The sequence below is a fragment of the Thermobia domestica genome, chromosome 14 (genome assembly GCF_964235325.1).
Source record: "Thermobia domestica chromosome 14, izTheDome1.hap1.1, whole genome shotgun sequence".
NCBI classification, from domain to species: Eukaryota; Metazoa; Arthropoda; class Insecta; order Zygentoma; family Lepismatidae; genus Thermobia; species Thermobia domestica.
The window spans coordinates 7983941-8011642 of record NC_137467.1 but is presented as its reverse complement, the minus strand read 5'-3'; the positions used below and the strand labels follow the sequence as shown (position 1 = coordinate 8011642).

At 37.3% G+C, this 27702-nt stretch overlaps 1 protein-coding gene across 1 annotated transcript in view; it reads right to left on the bottom strand.

The window, feature by feature from the left end:
* Positions 1-27702, bottom strand: part of Rep (Rab escort protein) — a 51010-nt gene that overhangs the window by 3491 nt on the left and 19817 nt on the right. Inside the window, exons 6-10 of the mRNA XM_081737678.1 lie at positions 22957-23194; positions 19821-20043; positions 12811-13020; positions 6229-6353; positions 4374-4723 (exon numbers count right to left, since the gene is read on the bottom strand). Of these exons, the coding sequence (XP_081593804.1) occupies positions 4374-4723; positions 6229-6353; positions 12811-13020; positions 19821-20043; positions 22957-23194 (1146 nt within the window). The remainder of the gene's footprint in view (positions 1-4373; positions 4724-6228; positions 6354-12810; positions 13021-19820; positions 20044-22956; positions 23195-27702) is intronic.

Below are 27702 nucleotides of genomic sequence, written 5' to 3'. Positions count from 1 at the left end.
CACACGGTGTTTGTCCATCACAAAAATCACTTGGCACGAACTGGGATCGGACCAGGGACCCCATGCACCAGAGGTGAACACACTACCACTAAGGCACCGCGGCTCCCTCGTATTACTCGTGCCTTCTTTATAGAAGTAAAGTAAAAAGGAAGTAAATGGAAAATCTACATGAATAAGTCTCACGAGTACATATTGTCAAATTGTTAAAAGTTTTAATTTTACCCACTCATAATACAGGGTGTTTCAAAACGAATATCGGGGCTTTAAGGCATTGTGTATTTAATACAATTAACTTACAATTACAAATAATACATGAAATGAAAGAACAACTCAAACAGCTTGCTACGCACGCATACGCATGCACTGTTGCTTCTGTCTACCCGTTAGAAAACCTAGTAGCAAAGATGGCGACTAGTGACCAGAAAACTTTCTGTATTTTACATTTTGCAAAGATTGAATCTGTAGAAACAGTGCAATGTGTTTTCCGTATTAAGTTCAATAGCAATTCACCAAGTGATAATAGCATCCGCAGATGGTATCATCAGTTTGAAAACAAAGGCTGTGTGTGCAAAGGGAAGAGTAAGGGATGACCAAGAGTAAGTGAACAATGTGTTGACCGACAGTGTCTTTCACGTGAAGCCCCAACAAATCAATTCAGAAGGCTAGTCGTGAATCAGCAATTCCAGTGACCTGTGTGTGGAGAATTTTAAGGAGATTGAAGAATTTAAGAAAGAGGCTTGAAGCAGCTGTTGCAGCAATCACTCCAAACACTGATCAAGGTGTCGAAAGAACTCTCCTCCTACCTACTCGATGTGTGCCGGTTGACGAATGGTGCTCACCTTGAACACCTGTACTAAACATTATTTGAGTTGCTCTTTCATTTGATGTAATACATACTACAAAGCCTTAAAACTTCGATATTCATTTCGGAACAACATGTACAATAATTCAATTTTTTAAAAAATATCTTTTTACTGTTTTATTTATTCTATATTTCAACCTCTAGTAGTTCTAAAGTTTTTCGTCGATTATTAATGATCTTTTGAATGAGAGGCCATCTATAAGACAGCTCTTCAACTGATGATAACTCCACAAACTAACTCCTCAAAATATATTATCCAATCTGAATAAAATCTTTGTTTCGCTGATATCATGAAAATTTTAAAATGCTCTGACAGTCCAAAAGTTGGAAATGCCTTTTCTTGTAATATTTAATATTTCGTAGCAACGGTTGCTTTAATTCCTCTTGAATTGTAATCTACACTTATTCACTTTTTTATTGAAACTACACTTAGTTTTTTAAACTTGTCACTTCGTTGAATTTATACATCATTTCTATGCATAGTTCAATATTAGTTCTCGAGCTCCTTAGTGGGTACGCGGTTAGCGTACGCGTCTTTTGCGTGGAAGACCCAGGTTCGATTCCCGGTGGGAGCTCATGTGGTTCGGATTCCACGTTAATCAGTAGGTCCCGTCTCAAATAGCCTCGTTGCTGAAAGGGACGTTAACCTCAAAATCAACTCAACTCAATATTAGTTCTCATTTAAATAATTTTTCATTACTTTTGATTTCAGTACACACCTAAGAAGCAGAAGATTTCAAACTCACTGTGAACATCAATATTACCAGATCAACTGCAATGAATTAGCCCAGAATAATACACTACTCACTAGATTACACGCTTATACAAATATCTGACTCTGGAAACTGAATGTGTTAATTATTACTATTTAATTTTCTTAAAATGTTAATATGTGTCTTTAATTTGACTTAATATTGTCATCCCACTGATGATAGGGTTTCCTCCTATCTAAATTGAGTTTCGGATTAACACTTCTGATGAAGGAGGCTTCGGGAACATTTCTTTCATGGTTGTCCGAGTACGGATATAGAACAACTCAATCAATTTCATGAGTTTCCTCTAGGTATCTAGATACGCCTGATCTAAGGGTTTCTTCACGTCCTGTGTCTACTATTTCTTCTTTAATCCTCGTCTTGATGTTGCTTTTAGTCATTTCTATGTAGCGTTAATCGCAAATGCTGTGTAAATTCCTGCAAAAGACGACTTTTTTCTGAAATAATTTTTGAATATTGCAAGGGAATTTTCAAAACTTGTCCTTGCTTTAACGGAAAATTTGATGCAAAAATTATTACTTATTTATTTATTTATTTTCGAAACTCAATTTAGATACAGGGAACTTCAATCATTGGTAGGATGAAATAATATTAAGCCAAATTAAAAACACACATTAACATAGAAGAAAAAAAAAATCTCCGGACTCGAATATTTATACAAGCGTGAGATATAGTGATTAGTAAATTACACACGGCTCATAAACACTGAAGCTGAGCTGACAACATTGCTCTATCTTCCCAGTGAGTTTCAAGTCTTCTACTTGGTAGATGTGTACTGAAACCACGACTAAAGGAAAAATTAAATAAGAACCAAAATTGAGTGTCGCTTCAATATAAAGTGAATACATTATATTATATATGAAGGTTAAAGGGGAAAAACACGCCAAGTCACATTTCGTAAATTTTTCAGGAGAGCGCTTTTAAAGCATGGACAAAGCGTGTTCTTCCTTATATGGGATTTCTTTAGGCGTTTAGAAAATGGAATCAAGCGTTACTTTCGCAGTGTTGTTATACTATTGGTACGATACTGCCTTTAGCTGTCTGAAGGGACAAATATCTCAAACTCGTGTAATTTGGACTTAGTGTGTTTTCCCCTTGTAACCTTAATGAAAGAAGGAAATAACTGATTTAAACTTATTTGTACATACTAGATTCCCTGTTGGTGCGAATTCAATAATACACAAAAAGTGGAAAAGTGAATGACGACCAGGACTCGAACCCGGGTTCTTCGGCACACCGTTCCAATGCGTTAACTACTACGCCACTCAGTCTGCTTGATTCCAGAACAGCCACAAACACTCTCACTTCTTAAGTCAGTGTTTTTTACTAGTCGGTAGTCGTTAACGTATCGGCACGGTGTGCCGAAGATCCCAGGTTCAAGTCTTGGTCCAATCATTTACTTTTTTTACATTTGTAAATTACATTACAAGTCAAGATGAATTCGAAGAAAACATAAGAAAATAAAAGTTATCACGGGACTACTTAATTTTTACATAGGAAATCAGTGGGCTAGGAAAAGTTTAACTAATAGTAAACGCAATTACAGCCCAGCTCACATTTTAAAATTACGAATACATAACCACATAGAGGGCCCAAATACCGTGAAAATGAAATCCTAAATAGGGATACTGGTTTGAGTACACAAATAATGAAAACTGAATGAAATTTTTAATTTAATGTCCCACGGTTATGTCTTATAGGCGAAATGAGACGGATGATTAACGAAAAGTGAATGATTGCAATTTTTTTTGTACTCTCCCACCTGGAATCGAACCTGAAACCACGTGCATCAAATGTACATGAATTAGGCACTAGACCAGTTGGAAGGGAATGCAAAAATAAGATTTTAATTTGTAAAATTCCATGCTTACTCGCGTAATAGTCGCACCTTAAGTTTGAAGTAAAAACATTCGCCAAAAAAATTTTCCCGCATAAAAGTCAGTCTACGGGATTTTTGTCTTTGTGAACGAGACTTTCTTCCAAATTGTTTATCTTGCTTGAGTCTGAGCAACAGCAACAGAGAAAACGTCCAGTAGCAAAATAAAGCGTCCATCTCTCGAAATTTTACGCAAGTGGATAGTACAAAGTTGGTATTTGATAGCATCTGACACTGTCAGAAAGTTTCAGAAAGAACGGTATATCCACCGCTTTGGACGAAGTGAAGATGACGTTCTGTGGAATAGTTACCCAGACTCGATCAGATGCAGATATAACAGAAAGTGAAACTTCAGATGAAAATAATTAGTGCCTTTCGCATATATGGACAGCTTTGACATTTCTTCTGCGTATGTTTCTTCTTTGTGGTATTACGTAGTTGTTATTCATGTGTTTACCGGTTATATAAATATATCGTTCTTTTGTGCCAACGCGAAAAAAAACCTTTTTTGTCTTCCACGAATCGGTAAGTGACAAGTTTATTTTTTACCGTCAGTAGGTAAAAAAATTTAGTTTTCTATCTTGACATAATGCTGTATGCATCAAAATTCGAAATTGTTTTGATCTCAGCGATAATTGAATGGCAGCTCTTCTCGCGTAATAGTCGCAGTTGGATTCGTGCATTAAAAAATTGGTATAAAAAGTGCGACTATTACGCGAGTAAACACGGTATATACCCTACAGTATTTATTATTAACTATTCATGTGAGTGACTTCACCTGTCTTAAAAAAGCAATAATTATATATTATATATATCCATACTATTAATATGCGTCAATTATTTTCTCTAAACAAATCATTACCTGTTTAACTGCATACTCGAAATCCAGATCAAGATCAGGTCCTGAGCACAAATACACGTTGGGTGGAACATTAGCAGAGAGATCACAGTTGGAAGTTTCTGGACAATTGAAGTAGAGAGACCACAGCACTCGCGGCTTCTGAAGATCAGGGTTGAAGTCTCCTGGTTGAGGTTCTTTGTCTCCAGCCTCTTGAATAGTCTTTCCTGGGGATACTGTCTGTGTGGATTGGTCGCCAGTCTCTATCTGAGCGTCTGTCTCCTCATTCCCGTCGAGGCACAACAAGCTTTCCACAGCCAATTTTAAATCTTCCTTTGCATTCGTCTGTTGCTTGCATGTCATGTGGACAACGTCTGTGGAAAACGAAGAAATATATATGTAACAGCTATATGATATGCCAAGTCATGGTCACAAAAAATAAGAATGCACATACAAATGAAATGGTTCAGTTTTTTTGTCCTACGATTATGCCTAGAGATTTGTGTGGATATAAAATCGCATCCGCAGATAATGAGATAACCATTATATAAAACTAGTATTCTATGATAAATACAATGTCCGAAATTGTGCCTACTATAACAATTCAAGTACCTCCTTTATAGTTTCGTGAATCCTGTGCAGTGTGACCACTGCTAGTACTTTCGTACTAGATCTAGTACCTTTTATAATATTTTTGTTCTAGTACGTTCACCAAAAAATCTATTACTTTTCTCCTCTCTTTTCTTTACTCATAAATACATTTGGGAGAGAAAAGGGAATCTCATGAAAATTTGGTAATTTACGGAAATTTCGCTTTTCCTGGTAACTTTTTTCTGGCTGTTTTTTCAACAGTGGTATTTACATAAGCGAAATTAAAACTCAATTTTCTGAATAAGTCCATTTTGTGATATTTCTGGTTTCCTCCCGACATCCTCTTTATTTGTCAAACTTGTGTTACTTTAGTTGTTTTACAGTAAGTTCTAATACGACAAGTAAGCAGGGATTCCGGCAGGATTTTTATTTTAGGAGTGTAAAGTCAAAATTGGGAGGGTGTAAGTGGTTCGCACGGTTTGTATCGAATTTTGACTGTAAAAAGACTTAAAGCTGGGGTTCTTTCAAGAATGTGGGGATTCCTCCTCCACCCACAGGACAGGGGAAGCTGCTGGAAACCTTTTAATAAGATATTAATATCGTAATGTGTCACAAATAAGGTGAAACGGGAGCAGATAAAAATTTTAGTACTTTTCTCTCATATCTAGTACATTTTTCTGCATAGGTTAGTACGAAATATTGTTGCTGGGTGGTCCTGTGATACAATCTCAATAAAATTCAAGCTAAACATTCAATATTACCTCTCCCTATTGTAAGTATGAAACATGACTGGAAGCTTTCGAAATGTGGGTGTGGAGAAGAATGGAAAGAATTAGCTGGGTCGAGCGAAAAACGAATGAGAATGTATTAGAAATGAGAAGAACAATTTTATATATTATTAAGATGAGGAAGAGAAACTAATTGGGATATTTCCTAAGAAGGAACTGGACATGAGGGAGGTGCTAGAGGTCATGGTGGCAGGAAAGAGAGGGAGGGGACAAAGACTACAATTAATGGACGATATCAGAACAGAAAAAGCGTACCAGCGTACGTAAAGACGAAGAGGTTAGCGGAAGATCGGAATAAGCTCCCGCTGGGGATCGAATCCGTATCTCCTACGATGAAAACGTGTACGCTAATCACAAATCCACAAGGGAGCTCATCGAACTCTGCTCTACCACAGTTTCAACGCCAGGTAGTTTAAGGTACGATTTTTAAATGGTATTTATTCGTTTTTCTGGATCTACTGGTACTTAAATGATAATGAAATACAACAATTTGCACTTACGAAGGCCTGCAGGACAGGCGTTTGAAGAGGGCGCTAATTCTATTACAGTCACTGGTTCACTAACTCCATCCACCGGTGGGAACTCTAGCAAAGTAAGCTGTTCCTTTTCGGATGACATAATTGATCTGAAATGAGAAAAATATTTATTATTATTATTATTAAATTTATTCGTCAAAACGTTTCAATCAAGAAGGGGATTTTTTAAGAATTTAAAATTTACACCTTCATTCCAGAAACAAGTACTGGAATGAAATACATTAATCGTTAAAAAAAAAAAAAAAAACTGATATGTTAACATAGAAGCATGTATGCACCGGCAGATAAAATACCGGCTAGAAACAACATTCACCTGATGGAAATGAGGAAATACCAAAGGCACGATGGCCAGCCACGAGATTCGAACACATAACCTTCCAAGTGAGAAGAAAGAACGCTAACCATTAGTTTACACCCATCCAGTTCTATGATAGTAGATATTCGATTCTTTACATAATGATGAAACGAAATTTGTAATTTTACGTCCCACGGCGGGGACACGGTGGCTCAGTGGTAGAGCGCCTACCTCTGGTGTGTAAGGTCCTTGGTTCAATCCCGTCAAATAAGTTTATGGTGGACAACAACGTGTCCGTGGGTTTTCTCGGGGTACTTCGGTTTCCTCTCATTTTCTCACTCCACCAATTCTTCCATTATCATCATTTACTCGCCTTAACCATAGTCTTTCTTAGCCTAAAGGACATAATCGTGGGACGTTAAACTGAAAGAAATGTCCTTTAAGCTAAAGAAGACGGATGATTAATGAAGGTGGGAGGAAATGGAAGAATATCGAGAAAGCGCGCGGACACAATCTTGTCCATCACAAATTTACTTTTCCTGAGATCGAAACAGAAATCCCTAGCGCCAGAAGTGAGCGCTCTACCACTAAGCCACCGTGGCCTTTTTACGTAATATATTTTGAATTAAAGTTTACCACAATATAACGGTTCCGTGAACTGTACAGGGTGGCCCAAAAGTAGGTATACACCCCTGCACTGATCAAACATAACATTATAGTTTATGGATTTATTTGCTTCGGCTCTTCCGAGCTTAAGATGTAAGTTAAAACACATTAAGAACAAATAATAAAGAAACTAAGTCTACCTGATGGATAACGATAAGAAATGATATAAAATGCAATGAGCTAATCAGTACGATACTGTATACCTACTTTTGGGCCACCCTGTACATTGATAAAGTTACAACATTTGGTAACAGTCTTGGATCAATCAGCACAAGGCATCCGATAACTCCGTACCATAAGCAAAATAGTAAATCTATTTACTTATTAATTTCTCAATCGCTGGAGTGTTTACGTCTAGTATGTGGGGTCCCTAGTTCGATCCCCAGCAGGGGGTTTCCGTTTCCACCCGCATTCTCATTCCCCCAATTTTTTCCATCATCGTTCACTTGCTTTAATTATCCATATCCCTTAGCCTAACGGGTATAAGAGCGGGGCGTTAAACTGAAAGATTCCGTATCATTTCTTATTCGTTTGTTATAGTGAATGATGCTGTTGCACAACGGACGTATGGAAATAATACTTCTATGTGCTCGTGAATGCTACTCACACCGAGATGTTGGCAGTGAGTTCAATCGACGCCATCCCAAACGGGCAACCGGTATACCAGATCAGCGTGGAACGATTGTTGGAGAAATTAAAAAAATCAAAAGGACGTATGCTGAGCAACTGGTCCAGATTACGTACCTGGTGTGCTCAATAACCTCCGATTTCACCTATGTTGCGGGACTTCTCATATACTTAGAGCTATTACGAGGGCAATTTGCAAAGAAACCGCCGTTTGGTTATCAATGACATACACTCGCTGATGCAGAGCTTTTATTATACACATTACAAAAGTACATTACAGTACTTTACAGCATATTTACTATTCACATTGAGTCACCGATGAAAGCAATGTACAAGGTTTGAATTTTTTTTTTCTTAAAAAAACTCCCGGCTGAGTATGAATCCACCCGCTAACAGCATCGTGAAGTTCATTGTCAGTGAGGAAGCAGCGCGATCCACAAGCCACTGTTTCATGTACCTGAAGAGGTGGTAATTGCTCGGCGCCAAATCTGGGCTATGTGGGGGATAATCAAAAATATCCCAGTGGAACTGCTTCAAAAGTTATTGAGTCCATCCAGCCGTGTACTCAAAACATGCGACACCATTCACGTACGACAACTTCAGTCATCACGTTTGGTCCGTAAACACCACACAGTACGCGACAAATCGTAGCTGCGGAATGTTTTTTTCGTACTCACAAATCGTATTACCGCAAGCACTTCACATTTGGCGGATTTTTCTATTGGAGCGTTCTTCTTCAATTGTTATAGCGGACGAGTGAACTGCCACATAATTTACTTCTTCACTTCTCATTGTTTACTGAACTACTGCGCACAGTGTTCACAGGAATATTGTCGCTCTTTCCAGCCAGTTCTCGCGCATGCGCAAACTGTTATTTTTTCGAATTGTTCTCGTACTTCATAGTCTATTAAACCTGAATAAGGTTAGGTATTTCACCTGCATCATGTAATGCTATTGTCCAGTGTTTCCTGGAATTACAATAACAGCACCACTAGGACTCTAAACCAGGAAATTGGCCGTTAACCACTCAGTTATACAGAAACATTAGTAGAAAGCAATGGAAAGGCATAGGAAATGTTTACTTTCAACAAAATGTCATGATATATCAGGCAACTCTAAAGAATTGGTATATTAATGTAGAAAAGAATTTCACATTAAGGATGCATGAGAAGAGAGACGAAAGTTTGAAGAATGGAACATGAAAATTACCACGCTGTGTATATTTAATGAAAGAAAAGGAAAAATATATACATAAGTGAATTTATATAGCACCGCAATATATATACTATATCTAATAGTATATAAATATTTTCTTCCATTTTTTATATATACCGGGTGTACCGAAAGTCCGGGAGGACAGGCCAACTTCGTTATAAGTAACAAGAACGAAAAATGAAAAGAGAGGGAAGTTGGAAATAAGTGGTTTCAATCTTAAAAGGTGAAATTTTCCAATTGCATTAGTCGTAGGGTGCCCAATGTTAAATGAGAATGCAGTATTTCCAGTTCAGCAGCCCCTTCGAACGGAACGTAAGGGCACACAATAATTATACGAGGAACGTAAAGATATACTAAAATGACATGAGGAACGTAAGGGTATACTAAAATGATACGATGAACACAAGGGTATGCAAAAATGGCACGAGGAACGTAAGGGTATACTAAAATACAGTCCATTACAGGCTGCGCAGTATGAACAGATGCTCGATCGTCTTGGAAGATGCAATCGCCATCCCCGAATTGCTCTTCAACAGTGGGAAACAAGAAGGTGCTTAAAACATCAATGTAGGCCTACGTTGTGAGAGTGCCACGCAAAACAACAAGGGGTGCAAGCCCCCTCCAAGAAAAACACGACCACACCATAACACCACCACTTCCGAATTTTACTGTTGGCACTACACACGCTGACAGATGATGTTCACCAGGCATTCGCCACACCCACACCCTGCCATCGGATCGGCACATTGTATACCGTGATTCGTCACTCCACACAACGTTTTTTCAGTGTTCAATCGTCCAATGTTTACGCTACTTACACCAAGCGAGGCGTCGTTTGGCATTTACCTGCGTGATGTGTGACTTATGAGCAGCCGCTCGACCATGTGAGTTCCGCGGAGAGCCCCATTCTGCTTTCTCATGATGTTAAATAACTGCTGAGGTCGCTGCTAATGAGTACCTGGCATTAGGTGGCACCACAATGCACCTAATATGAAAAACGTATGTTTTGGGGGGTGTCCGATACTTTTGATCACATAGTGTATATCAGGGTGCAAATTTCAAAATCAGACACACTCGTCAATCCAAAAATGATGGTAGCCAGTATCTCTCATGTACAAATTAAGAAAGCCCCCCCCCCTCCCCTGGCCTTTGGGTGGACAAAGAAAGATATTACATCAGGGCATAAAATTTCAAAACCAGACAATTAGATTCAGGATAATCAATTTTGAGTTGGTATAACGCGCTCTCTCTCTCCACTGAAGTACCAGTTGTCGATTGCATTTTTTGGATCAAAGTCCTTAAGTGAAGAGCATTGATGAAAATCGTAAGCAAATCATCCAATGTGTCAGTCTTCAGTCAATTCCTGTAGGCAGTCTTAACTCTGCTGAGACTGTTGAAGCCTCTCTCACATACATGATGTGGTACTCACTGATAAAACTGCACAAAATGTGACAATTAAAAGGAAATTTGAGAATCTCGTAAGATAGGAATCTAGGACGCAAACAATTTCGATAGTGGATGAGATGGGAACGTTGTGAAGGTTACACTTTCCGTGTCCGTTGTGAAGACTTCACATTCCGTGTTTTCTCGCACTCCATGACAATTATTTTCGTGCGAAACAGAAATTGCGCAGCACTGTGAGTTTAGGAAGAAACCATTTCTACGGAACACTGGTCGCCAGCTCTAAATTTCTAGTCGCCAATCGCGACCTGAAATTTTGCGCCCTATATATATATATATATATATATGTGTGTGTGTGTGTGTGTGTGAGAGAGAGAGAGAGAGAGAGAGAGAGTGAGTGAGTGAGTTCCGGCCTGATGTTTGATGTATAAGATGCTTTAGTAATGTGTCTACAAGGTTTCATATAATTTGTTTCTATAAAAGCAACCTACTCGACCAAAAATACTTCCTAAAACCACGACTTCAGGTGTTCTTACTTGAGTTTATAGCTTTAAAAAGACAAGGATTAGATATTCTTACATTATCACATTAGCATTGGACACATTTAGAAAAGGTGAAAGAAAAGGAAAAAATGTTCAAATTACAGTTCATCTTTTATACACGTGTATATATATATATTGTAAGGTTCCGCATGTCCCCATAACATGCGATAACCATGTGTACTAACACGTGCTAATGGTAAATAAAACAACGCAGACGACGGACCCGAAGAGGAGTCGCCAACAGTCGGAAGGACGAGGACCATCGAAGGAAGCCGACACTTCAGGATAAAAGGGAGTTGCACGCCTCGACCGGTATCAATCTACCCAGGTTGATCGAACCACCTAAAACCCCTCTCACGACGCTTGGTCACCAGGTTCCTACCCTCTCTCACGACGCTTGGTCACCGAGAGAGAAACCTCTTCTTAACCCCTCTCACGACGCTTGGTCACCGAGAGAGAAACCTCATCTTAACCCCTCTCACGATGCTTGGTCACCGAGAGAGAAACCTCATCTTAACCCCTCTCACGACGCTTGGTCACCGAGAGAAACCTCACCTGTAAAAGCCCACGACGCTTGGTCACCGGGTTCCTATCTTAATTTTACCCAATATATTAGAGGAACTACTTATTATAAATTTTGTATTTAAGAAAGACTTTTTATAACAAAAGGTGAAGGAAAAGTCCAAAATCCCGAGTACATTAATTGCTCTATCCAAGAAATGTTACAATATATATATGAAAAAGAAATGGAAGACAAATTAGATGATATTGCTTATAATTTTCATAGTTAGTACGAGATAACTTGAAGATCCTACCTTGTACCTGAGGAATTAAAAAATTCTTTCAAACTGTTTCCATGTTCGCTAACTTCTTTCTCAATTACCTCTACAGGGTGTTTCAAAATGAATACCAGGGTTTTGAGGCTTTAAAGTACTTATTACAATTAACTTAAAACTATAAATAATGAATCAAATGAAAGAGCAACTCAAATAGTTTTGTACGCACGCATGCGCTGTTTCCTTTGTCTGCCGTTAAAAAGCGCTAGTAGCAAAGATGGTGACTAGCGAGCAGAGAGCTTTTTGTGTTTTATAATTTGCAAAGACAATCTGTAGTTACAATGCAACCGTCTGTGTGGAGAATTTTAAGGAGGTGCTTACAACTACGTCCTTATCGTTTACAATTGCTACAAGCTTTAAAACCTACAGACTACGGTTTACGTGCCAACTTTACAAATGAAATGTTGCCACATTACGATGAAAATTTTCTGGATTGTGTCGTCTTCAGCGATGAATCGACATTTCACCTAAGGGGCGATGTGAATACTCATAATGTTCGCATCCTGGAAGGGGGAGGGCGGGGGGAAAGGTGTCAGCAAATTTCCATGAAATGGTACAGCTGCAACGAAATTTCCCTAAATTGAATGTGTTTTGCGCCATATCCCGGCAGAAAGTTTATGGACCTTTATCGCCTATCGACTCGATGTGTGCCGTGTGATGAATGGTGCTTACATTTAACACTTGTAGCAGAAACTGTTTGAGTTGCTCTTTCATTTAATGTATAAGTGTAAGTTAAATGTAATAAATACTACAAAGCCTTAAAAAAAAAAAAACACTTATTTTGAAACATCTCGTAATAGTTGCTAAACTGGTAACATATTGGTAGGCTTTGTGGAACCTTCCTGTGGAACCCTTCTAAAAGAAAATGAAATATTCACCTCTCATTGTGAGTTAACACCATTTGAAAGGTTTTTCAATTCAAAACATACAACGTAACATCTCTATTTGATGACGTGTGCCTTACCTGTCTGTAATAAATATACCCCTTGAAAGGCCTCCACTTGGAGCTGATTGTAAATATTGCTGTGGAGCATAACCAACCCCGAGGACAAGAAATTCACAATTCAGTCTTTGTTTTCCTGATACAATACCCTGGCATCTGGGTCCTTCACCAATGATCAGCGACTCTGCACCACGCTTCAAGTGATACAGACCACCAAATACAGCACACAGCCTAAAAAGCAAAACGACATAGTTAGTTTTACAAATAAACTTACGTCACAATCTTCTGTGTTGTCAATTATTGAGTTCTATAGTTCTGCAGTATTTATCAACCTTGTTTATGAAGGGAAGTTCACGTTAAGTAGTCGAAATAATGGCTGAAGTACTGTGGCTCAGTGGTAGAGCGCTCACTGCTTGTGCATGGAGACCCTGGCTCGATCCCAGCTTCCAGTAAGTACACCTTGCGGTGGATATAAACACTGTGTGCGTGGGTCTTCTCGGGGGGTTCTCCAGTTTCGTTCCAGAATTATCATCCATCTCATCATCATCACGTTCCTTAGCTTCTGTGCATAATCGTGGGTGTTAAGCTTAAAAATGGCTAAAGTACAAAATAAGAACAAATTATATATAAAGAGTTTCGATATTTTATTGACTGGAAGTGGAGTTGGGACGTCAGTGACGAGCAATTTATCCCAGTCACAAAAAGGCCAACAGTCAAGACATCTAGCTCATGGAAGAACTTACAAAATAAAAACAATTAAAAATGCGTTAACTTTTAAAAAACAGAAGAAAAATAAAAATCTCATTCAAATATAGAATAAAAGAATAATTATTACAGATAAAAATTAAAACAGTGGCAATGAAAACCTCTCTCTCTCTTTCATACAGGGAGGATAATTTATCTTGATCATCCGCTATAACGGAGAAACCACAAGAGGAAGAAAATCGAAACTACGTAAGAAGCAACTATAATGAAGGGGACACCTTTAAGTATATTAAACAGAAACACCGGGTAAACAGTGTTGCCAACCCAATATAAAGTTAAATTTTTCAAATGGCACTACGTCAGATTAATATATATATTTCAAATTAACATGTCAAACGAAAACTTAAAATACCACATTTATTATTCACGTGTGGCAAACTAAGGATGTTATAGTAACACAAACATCCAAAGTTTGGAAGCTTCTACCACACGTACAGTACAATGGAGATGGACAGGATAATGCACATCGGAAGTAACTTAGCGTTGGATATTATTGTCATAATATGACTTCTTTCGAATGAGTAGGAACGAAGTTACTGGGGCTTGAAATTTGATTTTTTGAAAGACTTTAGTTCGAAAAAATGTTTAGCTAAGCATCAAATTTTGTTTCTCGTATTGTTTGCAATGGACGTACAAATTATTTTACCTTTTACAGTATTTTGATATCTCAAACCGTTCCGGAGAAGTTGGCAACAGTGCTTAAATCGTGTAATTGCGAGAACTTGTAATTACACCTACTAAAAGCTATTGCTGTGATGATATTTTATATATATATATATATATATATATATATATATATATATATATATATATAAAACAATCATTTTAAATATTTTCCACAAATACGCCATTTTTATCAGTGTTTATCAATGTTTCTCATATCTCCGCAACAGTCTGAGATATAGAAGTAAAGTAAACGGTAAAATAATTTGTACGTCCATTGCAAACCATACAAATAATTAGATATGATAGCTATTTAAGCATTTTTTTCGAAATAAAGCCTTTCAAAAAAAATCAAATTTCAAGCCCTAGTAACTTCGTTCCTATTCATTCGAAGTAAGTCATACCATGACCATGGTATCCAACGCTAAGTTACTTTCGATGTGCATTAGTCTGTTCATCTCCGTTCTGCTGTATGTGTGATAGAAGCTTCCAAACTTTGGATGTTTGTGATACTATAACATCCTTAGTTTGCAACACATGAATAATACATGTGATATTCTAAGTTTTCGTTTGACATGCTAATTTGAAATATGTAATAATCTGACGTAGTGCCATTTGAAAAAAAAATATATATATAACTTTATATTGGGTAGGCAACACTGCTCGGTGTTTCTGTTATATACGTTTAAAGATGCACCCTCGTTATAGTTGCTTCGTGCATAGTGTCGTTTTTCTTCCCAGAGCTCCTTCGTGGTTAAGCGATTAGCATGCGCGCCTTTGACGCGGAAGATCCGGGTTCGATTCCCGGCGGGAGCTCATGTGGTTCGGATTCCACGTTAATCAGTAGGTCCACGTCTCATATAGCCTCGCTGCTGAACGGGACGTAAAACTCAAAAATCAATCAATCAATCAATCGTTTTTCTTCCTCTTTTAGTTTCTTGACGTTAAAGAGGATAGATGATTAATAAAAGTGAATGTAAAATTACGTTTATGGTGCTCTCCCACCGAGAACTGAAGCAGGGACCACGTGCTACTTACAAGATCAACGGAGAAGGATGTTACATGAATACAGACCGAAGCTAAGGGAGACGATAACGATAAGACGGATGATAATTAAGTAATTAAGAAAGAGGGAGGAAACTGGAGTACCATAAAAAAAAAACACGTACACGGTGTTTATTCACTACAAAAAACATTTGACACGAGCTAGGATCGAACCAGGAACCATACGGACCAGCAGTGCCGCATTTAGGAGCTCCCTTAAGCACTTTTCCTGTCGGCGCTCCTAAAAATTACATGTTTCTCCACCCCTTCATCCCTAACTTAAAAAATAAAACTTAACTAAATTATGTTTACTTAGTAAATTAACAATTTGTCTGTATTATAAAATTGAAAGTGACTTATGTTTGTAACTCTTAACCTCTTGAACCGCACGGCCGATCTCGATCAAAGTTTTGACTTAGACGCGGTTCTGACCTTAGGGTATTTTTAGCTATTCACTTTGACGATAGAACTTTAGGGAGGAGGAGATAGGATAGATAGAATAAAATAAATAGAACTTAATAAATCTTGAACCATCAGAACGATCTCGATCACATTTTCAACATTGATAAGGTTCGGGACTAGAAACGTTTCTATAATTTCACCCTGACGGTAGAACCTAGGAGAAGGGGGACAGGAGGGATATATACACAAATAAATAAAACTTAATAACTCTTGAACCACCCAACCGATCTCCATCAAATTTTCAACATAGATGAGATTCGGACCTGGGACGATTTTGTCATTTTACTTTGACGGTACAACGTTGAGGAGGGGGAGGATATATGTAAAAAAAAAAAAAAAATCAATAAAAATAAAAATGATTATCTTTCTGTCTTCATCACACTTTCGATCTCAATCAAATTTTCAACTTAGATGATTAGTACCTGGGGTGGTTTTTATGTCACTTTGACGTTATAGCTTCGGGGAGGGGGAAATATATGAAAATACATAAAACTTAGTAACTCTTAAACCACCCGACCGATCTTATTCAAATTTTCAACAGTAGATGAGATTCAGAACTGGAAAGCTTTTTTATATTTTCTCTTTAACGGTAGAACCTAAGGGCAGGAAGGGAAGGGACAGATATATATCTAAAAATAAGTAAAACTTATTAACTCTTGAAACACCCTTGATCAAATTTTCAACATAGATGATGTTCGGGCCTCCAATGATTTTTATAATTTTACTTTAACGATGCAACTTAAGGGAGGGGAGGGGAGACATATCTAAAAAATCAAGATGAAAGTGACTGTCTTTGTGACTTCATTACTCTTGAACCACTCGACCTATCTCGATGGAATTTTCCACGTAGATGAGGTTCAGACCTGGGATGGTTTTTATCATATCACTCTGACGGTAGAACTTAGGAGAGGAGGAGGGGAGGGGAGATATATAAAAATAAATAAACCTTAACTCTTCAACTACCCCACCGATTTCGATCAAATTTTCAGCATAGATGAGGTTCGGGCCTGTGATGATTTTTATTATTTTACTTTGACGGTTCAACTTCAGGGAGGACGAGTATATATATGAAAGTAACTAACACCTGTCCGACCTCGATGAAATTTTATCATAGATGAGGTTCAGACCTGAGACGGTTTTGTCATATCACTTTGACGGTGCAACTTAAGGGACGAAGGAGGAGGGGAAAAAACATTTGTAAATGATCGAAAATTACCGATATTAGTGTCGAATCTATAGTTTTCGAGGTCGCTGAGATGTCCAGTGATACTTCTGATGCTGATTAAATCCAAATGCAGCCCCGCAACTTGGGGAAGGGGGAGATACATAAAACTGATCAAAAATGATCCATATTAGTGTCGAATCCATGGTGTTCGGGATCGCTGAGATGAACGACGACACTTCTGATGCCGTGCAACGCAACATGGAAGAGAGGGAGGAGGATATATATATATATATAAATGATCGAAAATGGCCGACATTAGTGTCTAATCCATAGTTTTTAGGGTTGTTGAAATGAACAATGACACTTCTGATCCCGTTTAAAACCAAATTCAGCCCCGCAACTTGGGGGAGGGAGAGATATATAAAAATGATCGAAGATGGCCGATACTAGTGTCGAATCCATAGTTTTCGTGGTCGCTGAGGGAGATATTTCCGATGCTGTTTAAATTGATGCCACTAAAAACGAAAGAAACATATTTCACGGTTACCTAACACATGAGATACGGAGTTATGCATTTAAATTTTCATTTTAACCCAATGTACCGGGTAATTGATGCTAATTACAGCTAAATACCACTTATTAGATGATACAGTTACAATTACGTAACAAAAAATAATAAATGGAAAATGTTCTGTATTATTTTTATATTTCTTACGCTATTATTAAACATATAATAATAGTAAAAAAGAATTGTTCACGAAATAGTATAAATATTGTACATACATCATAGATGTTCTTATTTTCGTTTTCACTTCCAGGTACTCTACATTTTACTACGTTGCTTGGTTTCAGAAGATGTATTTAATATTGCTTGAAAATTGTGTGTAGATATCAGGTCAGTTTCGATTACCAGAATATGAAATGAAATGAAATGTTTGAGTTTTACGTCCCACGGTTATGCCGGTTAGGCTAAAGGAGACGGTGATGATGAGTAATGAATGAAATGGTGGAATGAAGAAAGTGGGAGGAAACGGGAGAACCCCGAGAAAACCCACGCACACGGTGTTTGTCCACCACAAAGTTCACTTGGCGGGGGCTGGGATCGAACCCGGGACCCCAAGCACGAGGTGAACGCTCTACCACTGAGCCACCGCGGCCCCTTCGATTACCAGAATAGCCAGGGATTTTAATCTCCCATGAAATTTGGTGGGCGCGTCTATATCGGTATACTGAAGGGTCAAGACCACACTCGCAGTGGAAGATAAGCTCGGTGCACTTCTATGTTTATGTAGATGCGGGTTTCTCGATTTTGTATTTATTACTGCATAGATTCAAAGTGCACGGCGCTTCTGTCAAATATAAAAAATCCTCTATTTGCTCTTGATTTTTTAACGGTTTTATACGAAAAAAAAATTAAAATATTATTTAATTTTTAAATTTTGCTCCCTTCAAAACTTTTGCGCTCTAGGCACGGACCTAATCGGCCTAATGGAAAATGTGGCACTGTGGATCAGGTGATCGGTCTACTACTGAGTCACCGAGGCCCTCAATATAATGAATAAGTAGTACCTAAAAATAGCAATAATATTAAAACAAAACAAAACAAGTAAAGACTTAAAATAAAAACCTCACAGAGAGAATATGACGATTATAAACAGTGCTATTTTCCGAACCCTGACAGATTATTAGTCAGACGGAAACGTTCACTGAGGTCTGACAAGGGAACATCTTATATTAATAGTAGCGTTGTCCAATCAAACAATGCACAATCGATAGAGTGAAGAAAAGTGAGATATCCAAAGTTCGAGAAACACAGGAGATAAAGAGGAAAGACGGATCTAGAATCATGTGAAGATAACAATGCAAAAGATACACTGACACAGAGAGAACTTCAAAATGATTAAAGTAATCAAAATGACATTTACGCAACAATATAGTAAGCAAACATTGTACCCACAGACATACTCAATAACACCTTATGTAATGCAGTGTTGCCAACTGAGCACAAAATGGAAGTACTCTAGCAACCCTCTCCTCATAGAGACCAACATACTACGGAGCGCTTTATCAACAGCAACACTGCAAAACTGACTACCAATAATGCGTGAGGTGATACAATATTACATGCATCAGAAAAGTGAGCCTCCTAATTAACTGTCAATTCAAGCTCATGCATCATTTCAGTTTTATGTGTTGCGTTTGATACTATTATAATTTTCCACTTGGGCAAAACTGCTTCGACACTGTACTTCGTTCCTTATTTCGTACTTCGTATTTTCGATTATATTCTTGTTTGTATTCTCATATTTTGGTTTTAACTAGTTGGAATCCTGTACTGTATGTTCTCTTCTACATCCAAGATTCATATAGGAATTCATATAGGTCTATCCTTAAACGTTGGAAAAACTGTACATCAAGACGTCACAGGCATGGTTCTACTCATAATTAGATTTGCTATAATTTGCGTTCCGTGCCATTTAACGAAAGTCCATTTTGTACTCAGTTGGTAACAGTGCATTACATATGATGTTATTGAGCATGTCTGTGGATACAATGTTTGCTTATTATACTATTGTGTAAATGTCATTTTGATTACTTTAATCATTTTGAAGTTCTTTCTGTGTCAGTGTATCTTTTGCATTGCTATCTTCACATGACTCCAGATTCTTCTTTCCTCTGTATCTCCTGTGTTTCTGGGTGTCGGCCCGTAAAATTTTGGATTTATCACTTTCCTTCAATCCTCTATCAATTCCACATTGTTTGATTGGACAATGCTACTATCAATACAAGATGTTCCCTTGTGAGTATTCCGGACAAGAGTGTGCCGAATATGCAGTGGGACCTGGAATGAAACGCAAGATCTGTCATATTAGATGGGAGCACTACAATCCCATGTTCCATAAGGTATAGATAAACGACAATAAATGTGTACCTGCAGAAACACTGTGGAATTTCGCCACTTCCATAATTGGGCCATAAGAAAGGTGTATTTCCATAACGTCCAAGGCTGTTAAGAAACCTCTGCGTTCGAATCACTCCTTCCATGCATGGGGTGGTGTCTTTAGCCATAGCTATTGCGTACAGAACATAGTGAATCAAGTTTGGAGTTAACTTCTTTGATTTCAGATATTCCAAGAAACTCTTCGAAGTCCACCCTGAAAAATAATTACAGATTGTTGATATAATAATAATAATAATAATAATAATAATAATAATAATAATAATAATAATAATAATAATAATAATAATAATAATAATAATAATAATATATAATAATAATAATAATGCTGTACAAAAGCCTAGCACTATTTTAAGTTTGTTTTAAATGCTTTAGTCATTTTAAATTCCAAGTTTCTTTAATATATTCAGGATATTTATTAGAACTTTAATTTTTAAATTCATAATGATGCCATTTTTTTCTTAATTAGATACATTTCTTTGACTGTGAATATTATTTTGTTCGTCTCGTTTCTACAAAACTGTAAGTTTTATTTTTTTAAGCTTACACTTTAATTGTTAAGGTATAGATGTTGACTCGTATTTCAGCAAGTAGGATTGGAATTAAGAATTAAATTTCAGGGTTTTCGGTATCTATGGCCATGTTAGCCCGTCACGGAATGACGTCCCTCGGCGAGGAAAGGGAAGGAAGCGGTCTGGGACCTATATGTTAGGTACCATTTCGGCATTTGACAGGTGTAAATCAGGAAAAATCCAAGAAAACCTCACTCAGGATGGCTCGACCGAACAGAACCCGGGATCGCTCGTACTTTTGTGGACGGCAGACTGCTTCTTCGTGTGACGATCGTCAATTGGTTCAATTACAGAAGTAGCCACCAGGCGGCAGCACGGATGACCAGTGCGGTCTTCTTGCAATCCAGCAAGACACACACTCATTCTTGTGGCTTCAGTTGTACAAAACAGGCAGATCTTTAGAAACCTGCGTCAGGCAGAGGACCACATGAAGAAGAAAGCGATTTTACTTGATTTGATTTTGAGTTTAACGTCCTTTTCTGCAGCGAGGCTATATGAGACGGGACCTACTGATTAACGTGGAATCCGAACCACATGAGCTCCCGCCGAGAATCGAACCCGGGTCTCCCACGCCAAAGGCGCGTACGCTATCCGCTTAGCCATTAAGGAGCTCGAAGAAGAAGCGAGTCCAAGGATAGCCAAGATAGGCTGAAACCAAGAAGATGGTCCACCACCAGGAATTTTGGACATAAGTATTATGTAACCTTTTCTTTTTATTTAATCTTAATCCGAGCCCTAGCTCATTGTATTTCGTAACCTTAATTCCAAAAGTTTTTTGTTCATATAAACTTTCTCTTACCAAAATATTTGTTTCATTTGCCCTAACAGAATTGCGCTTGCGTCTGACAGTATCTATTGACGCAATTACCTATGGTTACTGCTGAGGCAAGTGCACCCTCGTATTCTTTGCACTTACACTTTCAGCAAATAATTTCAAGTAGCCAAGAACAGTACGCGTGTAGAATGATTTAGGCCAGTGGTTCTCAAACTTTCCGTTAACGCAGACCCCCTGTTCATTCGGAAGTTATCTGCGGACCCCCTTGCAATGCTATCTGAAATTTCACATGGGATTAAAAAATTATACTAATTAGAACTACAGCTGACAAGAAAAAGATCAAGAAAAATAATGCAATAAGTGATTTATTCTAAAGATACATGACTCTCTCCTAGTGAACGAAATTTCGATTGGAAATACGGTAACTTTCAAGATATATATATATATATATATATTTAAGAAAATCTACTTGATAAACAATTCTCAAATGTGGGGTCACTAACGTAAGGAATGAAATTCTTTGTGTCTTTCCATATTGCGCTGAAATCTGGAATAAGTTTTGTCAACATCAACCTTACGTCCGATTCCACATTAAGACGATTTCGCTTTAAGGTTTTAAGAATAAATAAATAATAATAATAATAAAAAAAAAGGCAAACTTCAGCAATAAGACCGCAGTGCATTATTGTTTCAGAGTTGTTCTTATCTTTGCTGGAAAGGAAGTAGTTAAAAACCAATGTTGTGTGTGTATGTCATTTTGATATATATATATATATATACATTTTATCTTCTCACAAATTGATTGAATCAAAGCAACGTTCTTATTTCTCTGTTGCGATCTGTCTTCCAAGACAATTTTACATTAACCGCCCGCAATTTGAGTCGAGTTACTCGCAGTGGCGAATCTAGGAACATATTGATTTTGGGAGGGGGGTTTCTCACTTTATTATTATTATTATTATTATTATTATTATTATTATTATTATTATTATTATTATTATTATTATTATTATTATTATTATTATAGAAATTCCAGATTTGGGGGGAACGCTTGATGTTTATAAGTATAGGAATGACTAACATTCACTTTAAAAAAAAAAATCTGAAATTGGTGGTAGTGGTGGAAGCGGAAGCTTTCCGCCATTTGAAGATGAAATCCATGAAATTCCGAGGCGTCGTGAACTGCTTTTGAAAAAGTGCCCTAACAAAGATGGAATTTCTCTCATTTGAAATAGTACTATATAACGGTTAACCGGCTTCAGGGCAGAAATTTTGTAAAGTACAAAATCATTTAAATTTATAATTTCTAATTGCTTTCTTTTTAGTAACTGAAAAAATATTTCTTGCATAACAGTTGTGAATTCCATTTTACTACAACACATTTCAACCTTTAGACCGCGGACCCCACTTTGATACCTACTGATTTACGCAATTCTGAAAGTATCTTAGAGATGAGTAACGAAGAATCTAACTAAACACCACTCATTGTAGCTTTAGAACGTCTTGTATAAAATAAAAGACAATTCTGATCAAAGTATCTACTATCTAATAAATAATAGAGGGCGTTACAGTTTCGGCAAAGTATCTCTACCTTCATCAGATAATTTGTCTTGTTTTTCAGAAGAATCTAAATACGCTCTCTAGACGCCCCTTACATCATACCAATGGTTTACCTCAGGTATGCCTTCTATTTATATTATTTGACACAATAAACAAATTTACTTTGAAATTTTAATCACAAACCACAATTTTGCATACTTACCTTCAAATTCATCCGGATGTTTATCATATTCCATACAGTAAGTAAGAAGTTTCATCAGCATTCGCTTCTCGACGACAGACACGTGTTTGGTGCTGAAGACATCAGCGCGTGAACAGGGAACAGGAACCAACTGGTTTCCTAGCCACGTGAGTACACGGGTCACACTGCGGAACTCGGCGTATCGAGCGATGTTTGATGAAATCAGTAATTCCACTAAAGAGCCTCGGGCAAACAGTAACTGAAATAAATTTAACAAGATACATCGAATTACATACTCGTATGCAGTGATAAACAATAACTTCATGCAGAAACCTGTGATGTGACTGTACAATCCAATCCTTTTAAATATCAAATAGCGTAGTAACAAAGGTCTATTTTATGTGAAGTAATCTTACATGAATCCAGTACAGCAACGGCACACGCGCGCAAGCAACTAAATCAACGAAGAGAACTAAGTGTAACTTATGCTACTGATAATATCGAAGGATTTGTATATATTTTTATCGTCAGAAGAAATGCTTTTGTTTGGTACTTGTATACAACAACAACAATTACTATTCTGCCCTTCTAAGCGAAAAGACGTTAACTCAACATTTTTCGAAAATCGAGATATTGGTATGGGAATGTTCGTAGTACAATTCTGCATCTATCTAAAGTGAAATTGACGTGGTTTGACCAATAGGTAGGGGGTAATGACATCATAAGTGTTACAACAAATTTGAACGTACAGCCTAAGCCAGAACGCGTTTAGCTTATTTTCTCGAAAGTATGTGAAATGGAGATAAGACCTTTTCGCTTAGCAGGGCAGTATTGTTATTATATAATCTGTCATGTGGTTTGATAAGCGCAGTACATGCATGAAAACGAATGACGTCCCAGGAAGAAACGGAGGTTATTTTCGACTTCGGAGCACCCAGAACCGCTTAAACTTACGCCAACAGCTTTAAGGTTGCACACCTGTGACATGGTTAAAAAAGAATTTTAAAAAATATTGTATATTCTTTTTTCTGGTCATTTTTTCTAACCTTGTTTCTTACCCATCCATGTTTCTTTTCCATGTTTTAACTTACTTTTCGAACTACTAAGCTGATGGTGGAAATCTTAATTTCCGAAAGCACTTGTTAGATTTTTAGGGGAATACTTTGGTCTGTGGTGAGTACTAAAAATCGACACAAAGTGTTCCGCGATACGTTTCTGTTAATTCTATTCACCACTTATGAGGTTTTGTGCAAACATATTGTTGCCTTAACTTCTAAGTGTCCGTCCTGTTGTGGCTTAAATCTGTTTACGGGCTTCCAAAACAATTGAGTAAATGCCACTTACCCTTTGTGCATTCAGAGCGCTGAAAATGTCAATTGAATAATAATGTTTAAAATCATGTTTACACATTATCCATACTTAAACACTTATCAATACTTAATTTTTGAAAGGTATGTAATACTATGTACTCTATAGGCCTCTTCCATTTCAACTCTGGCAAATTTTAAAAAATCTGTCCGGCGATTCTCAGATTTTCAGGAAATTTAAATATGTTATACTAGGTACAAAAATAAGAAACCCGTATTTTTGCGTTTTCCTCAAAAACTATGCCCACTTGAAATTTTGGGTCAAATCTCCCGCGCTTTTGGGCTCAAAATCTTGTAACTGCTTGTATCTCAAGAACTGTTCAAGATATTTTCATTCTGTTTTCTTCCTCTGAAAGTTCTATAAAATAAGACTCAATTCAGCTCTGTAAGTTACATACGTACTGAGCTATTACTGGTGAAAAGAAAAATAGACCCATTTTTGGGTTAATATATCTCAAAAATCCCACCTTTAAAAAATTTCATATTTTCAGGATAGATTCAATAACATCCCAACATGCTTCTGTATAAATTTCAGAGAGAGTAAATGCTTGGTTCAAATGTTACAGCCTTGGTTGTACAACACTGTTCAGTTTTCTCGAGAATCTGACAAGGGATGTATGCGAATCGTGATAGCTAGATATTTATGAAAATTGGTACCCTGACTAACTGTGGATCGCTAACCATTGTGGTGATAGTCACTCGGTGCTGAAATGCCTCGTTTACCCGCTACGTATAATACATATACCATGCAGTGATCAGGTGAAGCTGTGCCGAGTTATACCCTTAAAACGACGGAAAATGGCAGAAAATGAAAAATGTGTGCAGGTAACCTAATATATATGATAGGAGGACACGTGACAAAGAACACGGCAGTAGTGATACACAAGTAGTGTTGCCACCCCAACACAAACTTAGAAAGTTTTTCAAATGGAACGTATACCATTTTATAACATTAAAACAATTGACATAAAACGTGAAAGAAAATAAGCAAACGATGTATTATCAGTGTTGTGAAATAACAGAGACACGAGGCTCTAAAGTTGAGAAATTATGTGGCGAGTACAGAGAAACGAACAAATGTACAACAAAACCACGGAAGAAACGAATGTACAGTAGCGATTAAACCACAGCATGCACAGCACCCAATGACTAACAGGCTTGATACAGAATTCTCCCACAAAGGACACATGTTAGAGTAGCCGTAGAAAGAGCCTCGTGTCCCATGTGACATAATGCGGAAATGTGAACAGCAAGGCTTTCTGTAGCGCAGCAATTCAAACAGCGTTTGTATGGAATTGATATCTCGAACCATTCCCGAGAGCTATAAGACGAACTACCTTGAGGTTGCAACACTATAAAATCCTGCATACCTGCATACCGAAAGGTAACAAATCTGTGATGATAAAGTACGTGAGAATCGATTCGCAAATATTAATGACCGATGATAGATATCAGTCAAGAGTATAGAAAACGTATAGTTAGCATGTGAGACAACGATGAAGATAAAACACACTGCATTCCGGTCAACAGTAATATACAGGTGCACAATATTTTAACATAATACGCCAATATACACAACAGAAGAAACTAGTATTGCAAAATACGTACATTTCTCGCCCTAGCCGCACACTAAATATGAAGCATTAAGCCCGTTATTCACTGGTTGTTGTGCATGCTGTGGTTTATCCCTACTGTATATTCGTTTCTTCCGTAGTTTCGTTGTACATTTGTTCGTTTCTCTGTACTTGCCACATAATTTCTCAACTTTAGAGCCTCGTGTCTCTGTTATTTCACAACACTGATAATACATCGTTAGCTTATTTTCTTTCACGTGGGTTCTAAGATTTGACCCAAAATTTCAAGTGGGCATAACTTGGTCAAAAAATGTTTTTGAGCAAAACGCAAAAATACGGGTTCCTTACTTTTGTACCTAGTATAACATTTAAATTTCATGAAAATTTGAGAGAATCATTGGGCATCCTCTGCCTGTCTTAAGATGGAATAGGCTTATATATTTTATAAAAATTGGCGGGTGAGTGTGTAAAGTGTGTTAAGTCAAAATATAGTGTTTTAGAGAAGTCGCACTTAAAAGTTCAAATATAAATTCAAAAATCCGGTGTAGGGTTTCAGACTTGAAGAGTTATAACAGCTTATCATTTTCCCAAAACCGGATTTTGGATTTATGTCTGAACTTTTAAATGCGATTTCTCTAAAACACTAATTTTTGACTGACAACGCACTTTACACACCCACCCACCAATTATTACAACTGTCTTCCGCAGGGATTTACACAGCCTTTTGCACTTGCGAGAAACACTATACAGGAATGGCCAAAAGGAATATCAAGACGAGGATTGCAGAACACCTAAAGGATGTGAGAAGTGACCCCTATCACAATTGTGCAGACATCTTCAAACAGCAGACCATGAAGTAAACAGAGTCAATGTATTACTCCCTTGCTCTAACAACACTGCCAGGAATGATATTGAATCTTTCTTTACTAGAACAAGAAAACCTGACTTGAATTTGGATAGTAGGAAACTTGATCATCGGTGGAACACAGCAATAAATTAGTCAGCTACAACGTGAAGTTTTGAACCCGTAGTGAACACATTGTTTCTTCACACAGGAAATCAATAGATGTAGCTACAGTGATTTTCATAACCAGTGTGGAAGCCACAACTTGGAATGACCATTTCCGGGAGAAAATGCAAAAAGGAATTATAATTAGTGCGACTATTGAACTCAAATACAAAATTAAAACAAAAATCAACAGTGTCAATGTTAAAATTCAACAGCGAAGACTGTTGTAATTATAGAAACAAAGGAGTATGTGATCAAGTATGAATTTTGTATAAAGGTAGTTTCAAACACAAAAATTACTCAATTGATATTTTCAGTGCTCTGAGTGCGGAAAGGGTAAGTCACATTTTATTATTTGGAAGTCCATAAACAGGTTTAACCAACAACAGCAATGGACGATCAGAAACTACAAAAGTTCAGGTAACAGTTACTGTGGTGAATACACAGAATCTCAGGAGTGGTGAATACAATTTACAGAAATGTATCCCGGAACAGTTGGTGCGGATTTTTCTATTTAAAAGTTTTGAAGTGATATAGTAATGTAATAATAACACGGAAGAAAAATGATTCCGGCTAGCATCACGTCTGTGCTTGAGGAGGATTCCAGAGGATCGACATATTGTAACGATAATGACTTAAAAAATAAATAAAAGTTACGACTACAAGGTGCAAGGTTGTCAATAACATACCTAAACAAGTATTTTTCCAGAGATGCAGTAAACACTGCTGGTGAACAAGATTTCGGCATGGATTAAAATAATTCAACAACAAACTAATGTACCCTTGAGGTGCAAAGTTAATTTTGTGTGTCAACAGT